Source organism: Sinocyclocheilus grahami, unplaced genomic scaffold, assembly GCF_001515645.1.
Source record: "Sinocyclocheilus grahami isolate Dianchi unplaced genomic scaffold, SAMN03320097.WGS_v1.1 scaffold173.1, whole genome shotgun sequence".
NCBI lineage: Eukaryota > Metazoa > Chordata > Actinopteri > Cypriniformes > Cyprinidae > Sinocyclocheilus > Sinocyclocheilus grahami.
The window spans coordinates 651,299-667,149 of NW_015505352.1; the positions used below are offsets into that span (position 1 = coordinate 651,299).

The 15,851-nt window shown below is 36.5% G+C and overlaps 1 protein-coding gene across 1 annotated transcript in view; it reads right to left on the minus strand.

Moving 5' to 3' along the window:
* The window catches only part of LOC107593576 (triple functional domain protein-like), a 72,832-nt gene extending 69,943 nt beyond the window's left edge, over positions 1-2,889 (minus strand). Inside the window, 1 exon segment of the mRNA XM_016283353.1 lies at positions 2,258-2,889. Coding sequence (XP_016138839.1) covers positions 2,258-2,390 — 133 coding nt within the window. The 5' untranslated portion in view covers positions 2,391-2,889.
* Between the last annotated feature and the right edge of the window lie 12,962 nt (positions 2,890-15,851).

Genomic DNA, 15,851 nt, shown 5'->3' on the forward strand with positions numbered 1-15,851 from the left:
GTAGTTTTTAATCTAAATTAGATTGTATAATTTCGAAATTTGAAGCAAAAACAGAATGGTTTGACTTCAGTTTTGTGAAACTAAACATAAAAATATCAGCATGAAACAGAAACAGCAGACGAGCTGAATGAGACGCAGCTTCACTCTCTGCCAGCAGGTGGCGCTTAAAGCGTTTCTTTGGTTTCCTCTGTAAACAAAGCAGCCCTGCACTTATAAACTTTAATATGCATTATACAGAGGCAAGAGGAAAAGAAAAAATACCATCTAAACTTTTCTAAAGACAGTAAGTTCCCCTCAGACATACATTCATATAAACTCCTACCCCTAATTGAATCGCGATTTGTTTAGCATCTCAACCGATTTAAATCGTCACATATTTGAATCGATTTTCAACCGGCTCGCGGTGAATCGTTACATCCCTACTGGTGGAGGTTGAGGAGATTCCCCCTTCTATGTAAAGCACTTTGAGTTCCCAGAAAAGCGCTATATAAATGTAAGGAATTATTATCATTATTATTATAATTATAATTATATTTTTCAAATATCAGCATCGGCCGATATGTTTTTCTGTTTGGCCGATGTGTTCGAGGCGGGACTTTTATTTTGACGGCGCTGAGAATGGCAGCGCCTAAGCACACACCGCTCACATTCTCCAGTTTATTTATTAATCAATAATAAACATGTGGGGAAGTCGTGGCCTAACGGTTAGAGAGTCGGACTTGTAACCCTGTCGTCATTCTGTCAAATACGAATAGAAGTCTATCTAATAATTAGATAAAACTGTCAAAAAAGTATTATAACAATTGCTTTAATATTATTAGTAATAGAAAGGCAAACATTATAATACTTTCTCGTTTGCCGTCAGCATTCAGCAAATACGCATTTATATCCTTTAAACAAATCTTTGAATGACTAATGAACATTTAATTTCACAAACCTTGCAGACTTAGTCGAATCTAGTTGAGATCTTGTGAAGTGTGCATTTGTATCCTGCACGATCGCGTGTTCTCTGCGTGACGGTCGCTCTGTGCGAATTGAATGCTGACAGGAGGAGAGTTCAGCTTGACTGAAGACGTGCGATCGACAAACTTTAAACTCGTGAATTCAAATTATGCTGTGCTTTATGCCATATTCATGTCATTTTCTCTGTTCTGTATGTAAAATGAGTGTTACCTTGGCTTTATTTGAAAAATTTGAATCCCAATGCACACAAACTTCCCAGAATACAGAGAGCCCTGTTGGTTAGGGTGTTTACTTCCCTTTTAATTACATTTTTATTAAATATTTATTTATTTGTGAAAAATACTTTGTCTTTTAAAGTACAAGTATGTTTATTTTACACATTTATTTTTTTATCCATTTTCAAATGATTTCAAATTTCTTAAATATGAATTCAAATTAATAAACTTTTATCGGCCATTGGCCACCCTGCTTTCAAAGATATCGGCATCGGCTGTCAAAAAACCCATGTTGGTCGACCACTAGTACAGATAAAGCCCATCTTTAAATCAAGCAGGGTCGCAGAATTAACACTTCTAACTAAACTTCTAACTTATTTGACAATTTATTAAAATATATAAACATATTTTGTAAAAATACTATTGATTAAATTAGTATTAAAAATCAATACTTTCATAAATATTAATAAAAATGTAAAATATGAATATATTTAAGATATTATTATATACAATCATTTTCCAAATAAATAAACAAAACATTCCAGAACATAAACATAACATATCATAACTGAATAAAAAATAAACTAAAGTTACAATGGACACACAAATATGAATTTTGACTATTACAAATTTTAAATATTTTAAATGTTAAATCTTGAATCATCAAAATATTAAATAAAATGAAATAATTTAAATTAAATTACATTTTTAATCAAACAAAATAAAATACAACTATATTGAAATTTACAAAAACTGAGCGAGGGCGTTTGTGTGCACACAAATATGAATACTGACTGAGATTAAAATGTATCTTTCATTCCCTTAGTTGCACATTCTCCACATTTGCGCTGGCTAGTAAACCTTGCATAACATTTTTATCAAAGAGTTCCACATTATTTGTTTCCATATACCCTACAAAAGTCACAACCAATCTACAACTCAACAAACAGCTAGTCATTCTGCTAAGCTAATAACATGAGCAATTTCAACCAAGTCACACCCCTTATTTCACCAATGAAGGGTGTTATCCACAGATGGTGGGTTGGTATCAGATGTGGCCATGAGCGTCAAAGCTTTACCTGGCAGCTGAATCAGCGTGTTGCCCGTCTGTGCGTACTGCCACCTGTGGTTGTCCAAAAGTGACGCCACATTCCCGTTCCACCAGCTGGACAGTGAATCCGTATCCTCAACAACACCGCAGTGCAGGTACATGACTACAACTTCTGCCACTTCCAACTCTAAAAACTCACTGGGATTCCTGAACGGGTCGTGCAGACCATGACAAGCATGAAACGTTTGACTCAATGTTCCTCTAGATGTAGTTAGCGATAGTTTCGCTCTGCGTGAAGAGCTAGCATATGTAAGCCCCTGCTAACAGTCGTCTCTCTGAGATTTAGAGGAGAATAGGCTTTGTCCAGGACTGTTGCTAATCTTAATACTCAATAAAGTGAGTTTGAACTCAGAGGGGTGGACTGTCACATCCCAACAGGATCCTTTAGCATTTTTCATCCACAGCAGGCTTTCCTGCAGACTAAAAACACAAAACTCAATAAGCGCTCAAGTTACTCCAATGGTTAAGTATTTGAAGCATTGCTTTCTGATTCACAAACTACTCATGGTTTCGAATGAAAAAAAAACAAGAAGAGGAAACCAAATCAGGTCAAAACAAATCCGAAATTTATCGTGAAACGAATGAAGAAATCGCAGAATCTGTTGATGGAGCAGAAACGACTGCCCGCACTGGAGGATTACGCAGAAGCTGCTTAGAAAGTGATTAGCTCGCGTCTCGCCTCCTCCCTCAAGCCTGCCCACAATGGACAACAGAAGGCCATTATAAATTAAGAGACCTACACTATTGGACAGTGAAAACTGTCTTCATGTGTGACATTCGTTTAATTAAACTGAAAGTATAACAACCCATTAGTTGCACAAACAAAAAGTTACAGGATTCAGGGTTAAAACAGCAATACAAATAGAAATGCACCAATATTCTAGCCAATAACGATAAGCCTGATATGGACAATAACCACAAAATATTAATATTATATATTAAAATACTGTTAAAATATTTCATAATATTTATATATTAATATTTAAAAATGTTGTCTTAATAAATTTTAAATGGTACAAGAGAATTTAGGCATCACAATATACTGTTAAAAAAAGGCATGATGAATGAATCATTGTTTTGATACTGAAAGGTAAAGGGTGTTGTCTAGCTTTGAAATTAAATAGAGGAAGTAGAGAAAGCGAGTCTGCGAATTCAAGAACAGCCTGTTCCTCTTTCAATACAAATGCAGAAAAACAAATAAACACACAACACACACACCTGATCAAATCTGCTAAACCAAATACTCTCAAGGTGTCTACTACGAAAAGAGTCCCAATTCTTTAAAGCCATTTAAATAAAGGAAGGAAGGAAGAAAGAAATACAATGTATATTTGCATGGCATTTTATAGGACTTCTAACTCATTGAGCCCCGCTGCTGAGCATAATAAGGCACCTGAACAGAATCATCCAGTATGAAGAAACAAAACAGAGGAACAATATATGACTTGTATTACATGCATGTTTCTTCTTGTTAAACAAACATATCAGGTTTTCCATGTCTACTTCTATTTAATTAAAACACCCATCAGGCTCTTGCAACACAATTCAATCTTCCAGACTTGAACTTAAAGAGCCGAGATGAGTTTAGTTGGACCTCAGGGTGTGTGTGTCAGGGAGTACTGTGACTCACTGTGCTCTGGTCACTGCTTTAGAACATGCTTCATCCTGACATTAGCAGTGAATTTGAGAGCACACTGCTAGCTTTAAAAGACAAAGTCCTCTTCTGCTTCACGAGATGGTCTGGAGCCGTTCAGAGCTCGCACACGTGCTGGATGTTAAAAGTAAATTAAGAGGTCAAACGTCGCCTGGTGTGTGTGTTTTATGATTTATCTTAGGGATGCACGATATATCGGCCACCATATCGGTATCGGCCGATAAATGCTCATTTTTTCTGTTATCGGTATCGGCCTGATAAGAAAATTTGGCCTATATCTTAAAGCCGATAAATAATGCATTATTTCCTTCAGAGACACTTCAGATGCGCGCTGTTCGTTTGCAGCTCAAAGTTTTATGATTTATCTTAAGTCGCTTTGGATAAAAGCATCTGCTAAATGACTAAATAAAAATAAATAAATAAATAAATCTCAGTGAAATCACTCATCCAGACCCAACACCAGCTGAAAGTTTCAGAGTCACAACAACATGAGCTGCTTATATCTGCCAAATGCATCATGTTTGCACAGTGACCTATATCTCTGTCCTGCCTGAGAGAAAAAATTTACTTGGATGAAAAAAGATGAGGGACAAGGGAATCCGTTTGGGAAGGAATGTATGTCAAAGCACTAATCGGACAGGATTTGTGTTCAAAACAATTAAAATATTTAGTATTAAATTAATAAAGTATTCAAGAAAGGTCCAAATAAAACCAAAAGTGCTGTGTTTACATTCCATAAAACGCCATAAAACCACACGCAAAGAGATAATGTACAAAGAAATGGGATGTATTTGTTGGGACATGTCACCTTTCCTTGTAAAACCGCATCTGTAAACACATATCATCACCTCGTAAAACACTTCAGCTGTATTCTCTTCCTGTGTTTAACCCTAGCGAATAAAATCACAGACTCCCCCATATGCTCACATGCTGTATTGCCGGCCATCCTGACCACACACACTCCAATCACTTCTGTTGCCATGGTGACAGGCCTGTACTCTACATTCCTGGGATATTTCAGGAAAAGGAAGTGTGAGAATTCTTCAGATCTTCTGTGATGAATCACTTGCTCTAGGAAGGCGTTTATCCATTCACTGGGCCTACAAAATACCCTCAAGCTTAAATTGTAACCTTATTTTTAGACTGAAATAACAGTAACACCATCATAAAGTTACATGGGACCTCTTATAAAATAAAAATGCATTTTTGAATGATTTTATCGTTAATTTATCATTTTAATAATATTACAACTTAAAACAACTGTTTGTTTAAAAAAAAAATTTTTTAAGTTATTTATTCTTGTGATGGTTAAGCTCAATTTTCAGCATCATTACTCCAGTCTTCAGTGTCACATGATCCTTCAGAAATCATTCTAATATACTGATTTGCTGCTCAAGAAACATACCTTATCATCAATGTTGAAAATAGCTGTGCTGCTTAATATTTTTGGTGGAAACGTATAAATTTTTTTAGGAGTCTTTGAATGGTTGAATTCTATACTGTAATAACTTGCTGGTTTATAACGGCCACTTTTCAAGTCCCATCCTACATTTTTTGTTATTTATTATTGTTTTACTCAAATACATCAGATAATGAAAGAAAAATTGGATGTGATTCTTGCAAAACTATGAAAAGATCTTGTTTCAAAAGACGATTAAGGTTAAAATTAAATTGAAATTGAACGGCACTGTAGAATGGACAGGAAGAGCAAGAAAGAAACATCGGCCAGTGAGTAAACCTGCATATGGACGTGTAGATCTGATGACAGTGAGTTGACAGTGATGAATGCAGTTGTCACTGCTGCCCGTCACATTCATGACACTAACAGACCTTCAGGCCTCGTAAACTACCTGAAATCCTTCACTCTCACTCAAATGTGTCTGTTCTTTCTCACTTCAGTGCTCTGTTTACTGCTTGCTTGTCATATCTACTTCTTCTAAATGATGAGCACTTCCCCACACGTCTCGTATATCTTGCTTTTCTCAAGTTCCCTCATTCGATATGTTTGTTGTTGTTCTCTCATTATCTCATGCTAAAGATCCTCCTTTAAGTCACAAACTCATTCCAACTAAATTGAAATGGTCATTTATCCACCATTAATTGGTCATTCACCAAATTTGAAAAGCATTAAAGGGATAGTTCACCCAAAAATGAAAATTCGGTCATTAATTAGGCCTACTCAACCCTCATGTGGGTCCAACAACGTCCTTACTACCTTTCTGGGCCTTGAACATGGTAGTTGCGTTGGTGTCTATGCAGGGTCAGAAAGCTCTTGGATTTCATCAAAAATATCTTAATTTGTGTTCAGAAGATGAACGAAGGTCTTACGGGTTTGGAACAACATGAGGGTTGAGTAGGCCTAATTAATGACAGAATTTTCATTTTTGGGTGAACTATCCCTTTAACATTTTGGTGAGATGTCTATTTCTTTCTGCAACTTCAGAAACATTTCTACTTTTAAAAGGAAGATAATCTGGATTAGAAGTCAAGAAAAGAGGAGAAAATTAAGTTTTAAAGCACCCCTGCAAAAACAGACAGAGAGACGTGACTGAGGATTTGGGGAGAGAAATGAGAGATTCCAATCAGTCCTCCGGAATAATTCATTGGATAATGTTCATTAAATTGAGTCACCAGATTACTAAACATCTACATTGCCTTTTTCACACTGCGAGAACAGAATAAAAGATAAAGAAATTTCACTGACGGATAAAATTAAGAGCACAAATAAGCATTTGTAGGGCAACCTCTGCTAGAGACAGAAAAGTGCAAAGATATGCACGTTAATATCTGTGCATTTCAGAGGGCAAACATCTTTACATTTCATATCTATCTTTTTTCCATGTGCATTCACCCTGCCAGAGAGCATTTGATGTTGCTCTCTCATCTGGCTGCTCCCTGCCAGCTTTTCTGAGGTCAGGCCCCCTAATAACAGGGTAGAGAAAACCAGAAGCTCACGCAACACACAGAAGATCTTCTGAAAGAGAGAGACTGAAAAAGCACAAAAGCAGACTGGGAATATACAGTCATAATTAAAAACAAATGTTTCTAATAATGATACTGCATGTGAGTGGGGGGGGAATAATATTAGACATCTCTTCCTCAACTGCTGGATGGAAACGCCAAGATGCGCATAAATTCTAAAAATGCACATTAAAAAAAAAAAACTTATGCACACAACTGAGTAGGATAAACTTTTTATCCGATAAGAAAAAATGTGCATAAACTACGATGGAAACACATTTACCGAATGTGCATTGAAAAAGTATTGTGTCTTTGCGCTATGAGACGGGATAAATTGACTAACCAGTGGACCGATCTCGTTCACAGCATCTATATGTTGTTTTGGTCGTTCTGAAATGCCTGAGGAAAGTCTGTCATCAAAGTATTTCTGTATAATTACTGTCTTACATGACTGCGTTCCCAAACAGCAGGCATTTTACCTCTAAAAGCAATGACCGCATTTATTGTGTTACGTCTGCTCTCGCTGAAGCGCAAGTAATTTATTACATATGAAAATGATTATATTCAGTGGCTTCTCCTAGTTTTCTTAAGAGATATTTAGTGCCAGTTTATCAGGAAGTGACGATTTTGTTCTCTTTGACCCGTTGGATGGAAACGGTGGTTTATTCACAAATGTTTTAAGCAATATTCCAGTTTTCCGCATAAGTTAAATTAGCATCTTTGGATGGAAACATAGCTTGACTACCATCAACTATTCTCCAAAATATCATCTTCTGCATTCAAACAGAAGAAAGCAGGGTGAGCAAGTGAGGACAGAATTTTCATTTTTGGGTAAACTATCAATTTAAGATTAGAGATGCACTGATCGATCGGCCAGGGATCGGAATCAGCCGATTTTCCTCATGATCGGCCTGGATCGGTGATCGGCCGGTCAGTCTCACTTCTTTCCGATTTAGAGCCGATCCGTTTTGTTACCAGCGGCACAGGCAATAACGTCAGCCACGCATTCTTGCTCTTTTCTCTCCCACGACCCATTTTCTCTCACACACGTCTCATTCGCTCCGGTTAAATAGTGCTTGTATTGCTCATTATTTTAGTCATTCCCGCAGGTTTCGCGCTTAAACCAAACGCGCGCGCACCACCACTGATCTATATTAGTGGAGCACACAATCTGCGCTCAGTCTCAAACAGCTTGTGAGCCACAAAAACCAAAATGAGTGTCTAACTGCGCTAAAACATTCAAATACATAAATTATGTCAAAATGCCCGTTTTGGCGAGTATCCAGTTAAACACAGTCAGTTTTGGAACATTAAATAGTTGAGAAAGAGAACGCATGTTGTGCAAAAATATATTGGGTCCATGGATAAACTCTTAAAGGGACCGCAGTCCAATATTTATGCTACTGTCTGTCATGTTAATCAAAGAACAAAAGAAAAAGAAAATAATTTTCTGCTCTTGACTGAATACGTTTTATAACTTTAATGGTAAGCATTAAACTGTATTTAATTTTTACAATGAAGACTACAGAAATTAAAGTAATCAAATGTAAAATAACACTGGATGTGTTATTTTACATTTGATTACTTTAATTTCTGTAGTATTTCTTAACTGAATAAAAACTTACTTAACCTGAAAAACTTAGTTTCATAGCTCTCTTTATTCTATTGCATTTATCTGTGCTATTGTTTGCAATTTTTTTTATTTGTCCTTATTTTATTACTGACTTTTTACTTGTATTTTTTTTATGAAAATAAAACTTTGCGTTGAAGAAAAGTAGATTTTTGTTTGTATATGCTGTCAATTATAGTTCTTAGACAGAAAATCGGAATCGGCAAAAATCGGTATCGGCAGATCACACTAACAAAAATCGGAAATTGGAATGGGCCAAGAAAATTGCAATCGGTGCATCTCTATTTAAGATGGATTTGATTGATCATACCTTCAGGCAACCCACAGATTAATTGCTTTTTAAAACTGTGCAGTTTTATTTTGCACATCTCTAACCACCGTAACAGAAAATAATCAATTATCAATTGTATCAATATCAATATCAGTTATATTTATTGAAAAAGGGAGTTTAAAGTTTAATTTCTAAACTTTCTTTACCCACCATAGCTACAATTTTTGTCATTTTTCTGGCCCTCAGAGCAGCACTTTTTATTTCAGAAGCTCATCAATCTCAATCAACCATTTCCCCACCTGAGCAATTTGAGGTCCTGACCTACAACTTGATCTGATCAGGGCAGCTCGACTTCTCTAGACCACCCATTTCATGCCAGCCTCTCATTCTGCTCTACCACTCTGTCTTCGGAGTAACATATTCCTCCTCAAATCCTCTTTTAACTCACTTCTTCTGGCCACCTCATCGCCATACTCTACATAATAAATGCCTGTCCCTCACCCGTTCCTTCTCCCACCCAAATTCTATCGGTTTCCTACTATAATCACACCCATGTGCTGTCCGACACCAAAATAACTGGACATCATTAAGCCTTACAGATCATCTTGTCTCTGTGACAATCTGAGGTCCATATAGGGCTATGAGAAGGCAATAAAAACCCAAACACCTTTTAAACATCTTTGGTTTGAAATAAGAAAGGGAGCATAATGAGCTAAAATGGCTGGAGCTTGGCAAACTTTTTCCAAACTAATCATAAAAATGAGTGCGTTAGCATCAGACTCAGACTGACTGAGTTTTCCGTTATTGAAATTCCTGAGTCTCCGTTATGACCGTTTCAACTCCAAGAAAAGAGGAGGAGACCAAACACAGTTTAAAAAGTCCAACATGAGTGCCTACACTAAGCCCTAATACACAGCAGCACATACTGCAATCCAGTGAGCCAAAACCCTTTTAAGTACCTTATGTTGTACTATCCCACTTCTCCTCTCCCCCCCCCCTTTCTTCATTTAAAAGACAGGCAACACACAACAACTTCAAATCTTATAAAGTAACAAAACCTTTCACTTTAAGTGTGTGGTATTATCCAATGTTCATTTTCATTTGAACAAACCGTCTTTGCCCAAATGTTCTAAAAGTTAAGTAAAGGTTGTGGACATCAATGTTACCTCAAATAATGCCGCATGTGACAGGTGCACTATTACTTTTCTAAGCATTTAGATTTAGTTTTTTGTCTGGCAGACAATAAAGGGGCTACAAAATAAAAAAGAAAAAAAATTTATTCTTAATAAAATAAAATAAAGATAAAATAAAAATAAGGGGGACACAAGCCACATTTAGGGACCAGAATATATCATATTTGGGACAGTTAGGAATGCACTTGAAAGCTATAACACCCATGTAATCAGGGTTTGGCTGGTTAGCATGATCTAGTTATCTTCTGCTGGTAGATGTTGCAAAAAAACATCTCTCAATTTAAAATTAGCCATGCTAGAGACAAATAGATTTTTTTGTGCAAGCAACATTCAAATATATTCTATTTCTTTGTATTACAGGATATGTTTTCCACTTAAAAAAAACAATAATAAAATAAAACAAAATAAAATATAATAAAAATTTTAAAAGTGATCAGCCTCTTTGGTGCCTTGCATGTCACAAATCAGGATAAATTACTAAATAGGTTTGAAAGGGTGTTAAAATGCTAAAAACTAGCTTAATTTGTTGAATGCTGTGGAGATTTAGGTCTATATTCAGACTTACTATAGCACTGTAACGCTTCGATCCAGGCCTATCTTGTTTGGACAGTCTCCTGTGACTGTGAAGTCAGAACAGCCTATGAGCACATGTTCGTGTATCCGTTGGTCATGTGCTCTGTGGGTACTGAGAGGGGCAAAGAGTCTTTGATAGGGTGGGTCATGGCATCTATTTATAGAAAGCACAGCTGCGGGACCCAAGCAACTTATCTGTGTCAGGATGTTTGCGAGAGAATGTGTAGCCTATTGTGCGATAAATACTCCATTTATAACATTACAATGCCTGAACTTATACGAGTTTGTCTAAAGCTGTATTTTGTACTATGGTAAAAAGGTTGCAAGTGGTTCAGTCTCTCAATGGAAGCCATTTTGGATTAAATATTTAGGGACAGCAGTTATCCTTTGGCACAGAGTCATGAATGCTTCCTCCAGGGGGCTCATGTTCGTAAACTGGTTGACAGAGAGAGGTGAGAATGTGAGAGATTACAGCAGCTGAGTCGTGCTGCTTTACCCAATAATCAAACAGACAGGTGCTCCATTAGCCAATCAGCAGCAAGCAAAGATCAACAGCAGCCAATAATCAAACATGTAACCTTCAGATCATTTAAAACAAGGGTATTGATGGTCTACAGTTTGTAAGCAATTAGGTGGTTCTCAGGCTCATCAAAACAGCTGATATCTTTGACTACAAATGACTCGCACAATAAAACACAATTACAACCAAACTATAATATTATAATTTCTGCAGTAAGTGCAGTATGCCAATTTTCTGTATGCAAGTGCAAATAACCATACTCTTGAGACAACAACTGGAAATCACTTCCAGAATGAAACACGGAGGCTCATGTGACAACAATGTAGCATACTGACATATTTGCCATAGCATACTGCTTCACATAACCTAGTATTCAATTCCAAACATAGCCAAAGGCACAAACACAGCTGTTTTTCAGGAGCTATTTGCATGTTTGAGCTGAGAAACTATACACATATTCAAACAAAAAGCATTCACTATTATGAATACAAAAAATAATAGTTGCTCAGAAATGTTTGCAGGAAATAATGCAACAGATGGTGGGTGAATTATGCATCACGTTACACTATACAGAGCAAATTCACATCAGACTCTCGGCTTTGTTGTTACAGCACTACCAAGATGTCACTTCAACAGTCAATATAAAAGAAACAGTTCAAAAACAATTCACCATTTATTTGAGCCCTTGTTATAGAGAAATATTGAGTTAAACACTGCTGTTAATCCCACAAAAAGAGTGTGTTTCTAGTTTTATTACGTGTAAAATGACATTATTGCTGTTGTTAAACCAAATCAAAATCCCTACTACTAAAAAATGCTGTCATTTTAACCAAGACCCTCATTGTGCCATTATTAATACATTTCATCTGATCTTCATATATTTCAAAAGATAAATAACTACTTTATCAAATGAGTAGCTTGACCATCTAAGCTACTTTAAAATATGAGTAGCTTGGCAAGCTACAGTTTCACTTCCCCAACGCTGGATACTATTACTTTTATAGTAGTATGTATTTGGAGAAGCATACTTTAGGGTAGTAAAACCTTCCTTACAGCAAGCACAGGCCATAAAAGTGTTCATGACAGAACTGCTGGATGTCTCGCTCTGAAAACACTGGCAGATTCCTCCCTATTGCGCACATGTGGTTCATTTTAACCCCACGAGTGTGAACTGTCAACATTTCTGCGGCTCTGGGAGCAGCGATTTCCTGACTCAAAATCATCATGTCAGAGATGTAAAGAATGTGTATCATACACAACATATGCTCCCGATCATTGCCAGCGAGCTATGTCCACACTATGGACAAAGAAAAAAGTTTATACTAATGGACGAATGGCTGATCAGTTGTCTGTGTATACAAAACGTCAAACATCGTTTGATGTTTATCCAGCAGACATGATATTTGCTGTGCTTCTTTTGCAGAAAGAGACATCCAGTCAAAACATCAAACAGAGACAAGAACCCTCAAACACGTCTTTTCTTTCATGATAATGTACAGACAAAACAAACAAAGCCAAAACCTGCCAAGCAGAAAAACACAGGTGAAAGTGAATAGCAAAATTAGATGTTTTTTTAGGTTGTGATGAAACTTGAGGTTTACTGGCCAATCAGACTCAAGAACACAGCATGAACAAACTATCAACAGTTTTGATGGTCTTTACCTGTTATTTGATTGGAGACATCGGCTTTGGGCTCACATTTTGAAAGCGAACAATCTATGAAGAAAAAACAAAAAAAGATGAGTTAGACCAACTAAAGATAGTCTGTAAAATACGAGCTTCATTATAGTTGATAGTTATGATTTTTAGTGTGTATTATTTTAAGAACATTTTTTATTAATAATAATAAAGAAATAAAATGAAAAATTAAGTAAAATTAATCAGAGTCTGCAAAATAGCAGATTCGTAGATTCTCATAAGTTTCAATAATATGATTTTTTTATAAATCAAGTTCAAGTTCACGTTTATTTATAAAGCACATTTAAAATCAACAAGCTTTGTACCAAAGTGCTGTACAATTTATACACATAATTAAACAACATCAAAAGCAACAACAAATAAATAAATAAATAAACTCACAAGATACAAATAAAAGCATGCAAGATAAACCATAAACAACTTTATAACCCCAATATTCTCAGGCAACATCATAGGCTAAAGAGAATAAATGAGTCTTCAATCTAGATTTAAAAGTGTCCAATGTGGGAGAGGATCTCACGGCAACTGGAAGTGCATTCCACTGTTTAGGTGTTGCAACTGCAAAAGCTTGATCACTCTTAAGTCTGTGTTATACTTTCCGCATGAGCAATCCAGACGCGTACACGGACAGAACAGACGCGGACTACTTGTATTTACACTACCAAAAGCATATGATGATGGTCTGATGGTCCGCTCTGCGGACATGTTCCATACATGCGCAGTAGATCGGCTTGAACAGTAAACAAACATGTGAACAAACAATTGCCCACAGTTATTGCACATCTGGCTGTCTTTTATTGCTGGGCGGTATACCGGTTCATAACGAATACCGGTGTTTATTTTTGTTATGATATGAATTTTTAAAATACCGCAATACCAGTGTATGTTGCTTAAACAACGTTCGGAACGCGGCACTGTTTGAAAGGGATCCCTTTTCACTGTTGCACTGTGGTGAGGGAACAGCTGTATGTGTTACTAAGCGTGAAAGTTCCGAAACTGAAGCTGTAGAACTAATAGAACATGATGGCACAGAAGAACTCATCCACAATATTCACATTGACCGCAACAATTATCCACCGCCCCCTGCCATCAGCTCCCGCGTCTCACACACACACACACGAGCATGACTTTAGCACTAGATTTACTTTAGTTTTAGAAACTTTCAGACCCTTTTAGCGGCTTTTTTCCATAGAATATTCATACTGACAAACCTAGCGACTTTTTTGGATAAACCTTAGCTATGGTTCAGTTGGAAGATTTCGGCAGTGCTGTTCCGTGAACGCGAGGTCTGACTTTCCCGGAGAAGTCTAACACCTGTCGCTTACTGATTGTTTGGAATTATATATATGAGTGTAGTTCGTCTGTTAATATCACATGCACTTTTTTGCTTGTTGTTTTTTTTTTTTTTTTGTAACTCAGACGCAGGCAGTGCGCTGCATGAGACAAAAAAGTAATATAGCCAAAACAACCGCATAGCCGCTCTTTAGTGTAGATGCATGTTGATTGTTAACGTATTAGTCACTATTTAGTGTGGTATTTTTTGACAATATTCACTTATCATGACAGTAAAATAGGGCATTCTAAGTCAATATACTGCAGTATTTCCTCTCTCAATCAGTAGAAAATATGGTTAACACCCAGTCATGCATGAAAAAAAAATACCGTCATGTACCGTGAAACCGGTATAATTTTGAAAAATACCGTGATATAAATTTTTGGTCATACCGCCCAGCACTACTGTCTTTATATTGTTTTATTGACGGATTGTACAGGTTCGAGTAGCAACGGGCTTCTTCACACAGCCTTCGCAGTTGGTGCTTTTGTCACAAAAAATGGGAGGCACGCAGATGTCTGCCCAGAGCCTCCGCGCACACTCTCCGATGACAATTTTTTATGTCACGCATACCATAGTGGACCCTAGCGGACTCACGCACATGGAAAGTATAACACAGGCTTTAGTCTTTAAACGAGACCAGGGGAACAGAAAGAAGCAATTGGCTACAAGAGCGGAGAGATCTTGACACAGAATATGGTTTAAGGAGATCAGCAATATACTGAGGTGCTAGCTCATGCAGAGCTTTATAAACAAGCAGCAAACCCTTCAAATCGACTCTGTATTTAACTGGTAGCCAATGCAAGGAAGTGAGAACATGAGTAATGTGCTCTCTCTTCCTAGTGCTCGTCAAAAGTCTAGCTGCCGCGTTCTGGACCAACTGCAAACGATGTATAGAGGAATAATATAAACCCATATATAGTGCATTGCAGTAATGTAATAAGTGCATGGATCACTACCTCTAGGTCATTTGTTGAGAGGAACCGTTGTAATTGTAATTTGGCGATGGATCGGAGATGAAAGAAGCTTCCTTTCACGACAGAATTTATCTACTTGTCAAATAACAAATCAGAATCAAAGACAACGCCTAGGTTCTTGACTCTGTTGTGCAGTGTTACTGAACATAAATAAAATAAAACAAATTATAAAAACAATAATTAAAATAATAACAAATTTTTATACATTTGTTAAAACAAAAACACAACATAATAAAATAAAAAGAATACTATTAAAAATAAAGAAAAAGCTTCTTGCCTTCCAAGAAGCAACATTTTAGACAAATTCTAAGGCAGCAATTTGTAACCTAATTTGTAACATTTTGCAGAGTAGGCAAACCCAGAATACACTGTGATTAGATTAATGAAAAAAATTCAAGATGGTAGAAAATATAGATTAAGAACTTATTAATTATTGAAAAATACCAATTAAATACTTTAATACAACTGAAAATACACACGCAGCCAAAGAGATGACGGAGACGTGCAAGTAAAAGTGCACAAAAGCAGTGTCTATTTCGTTCTCAACATGAACAAACTACAACAGATAAAGCTGTCAGCTGTGTGGATATTGGCAATATCGTTAAAAGTTCTCGCTTATAATCATTACTAATATGGCTTCTTCTTAGTCTATATGCTGTGATCTGTTAATGCTGTAGCGTCTGGACCAATCAAACACACAATATATATTTTGTTTTTATATTTAACAAATACTCTGTAACCCCCCTCAGTTA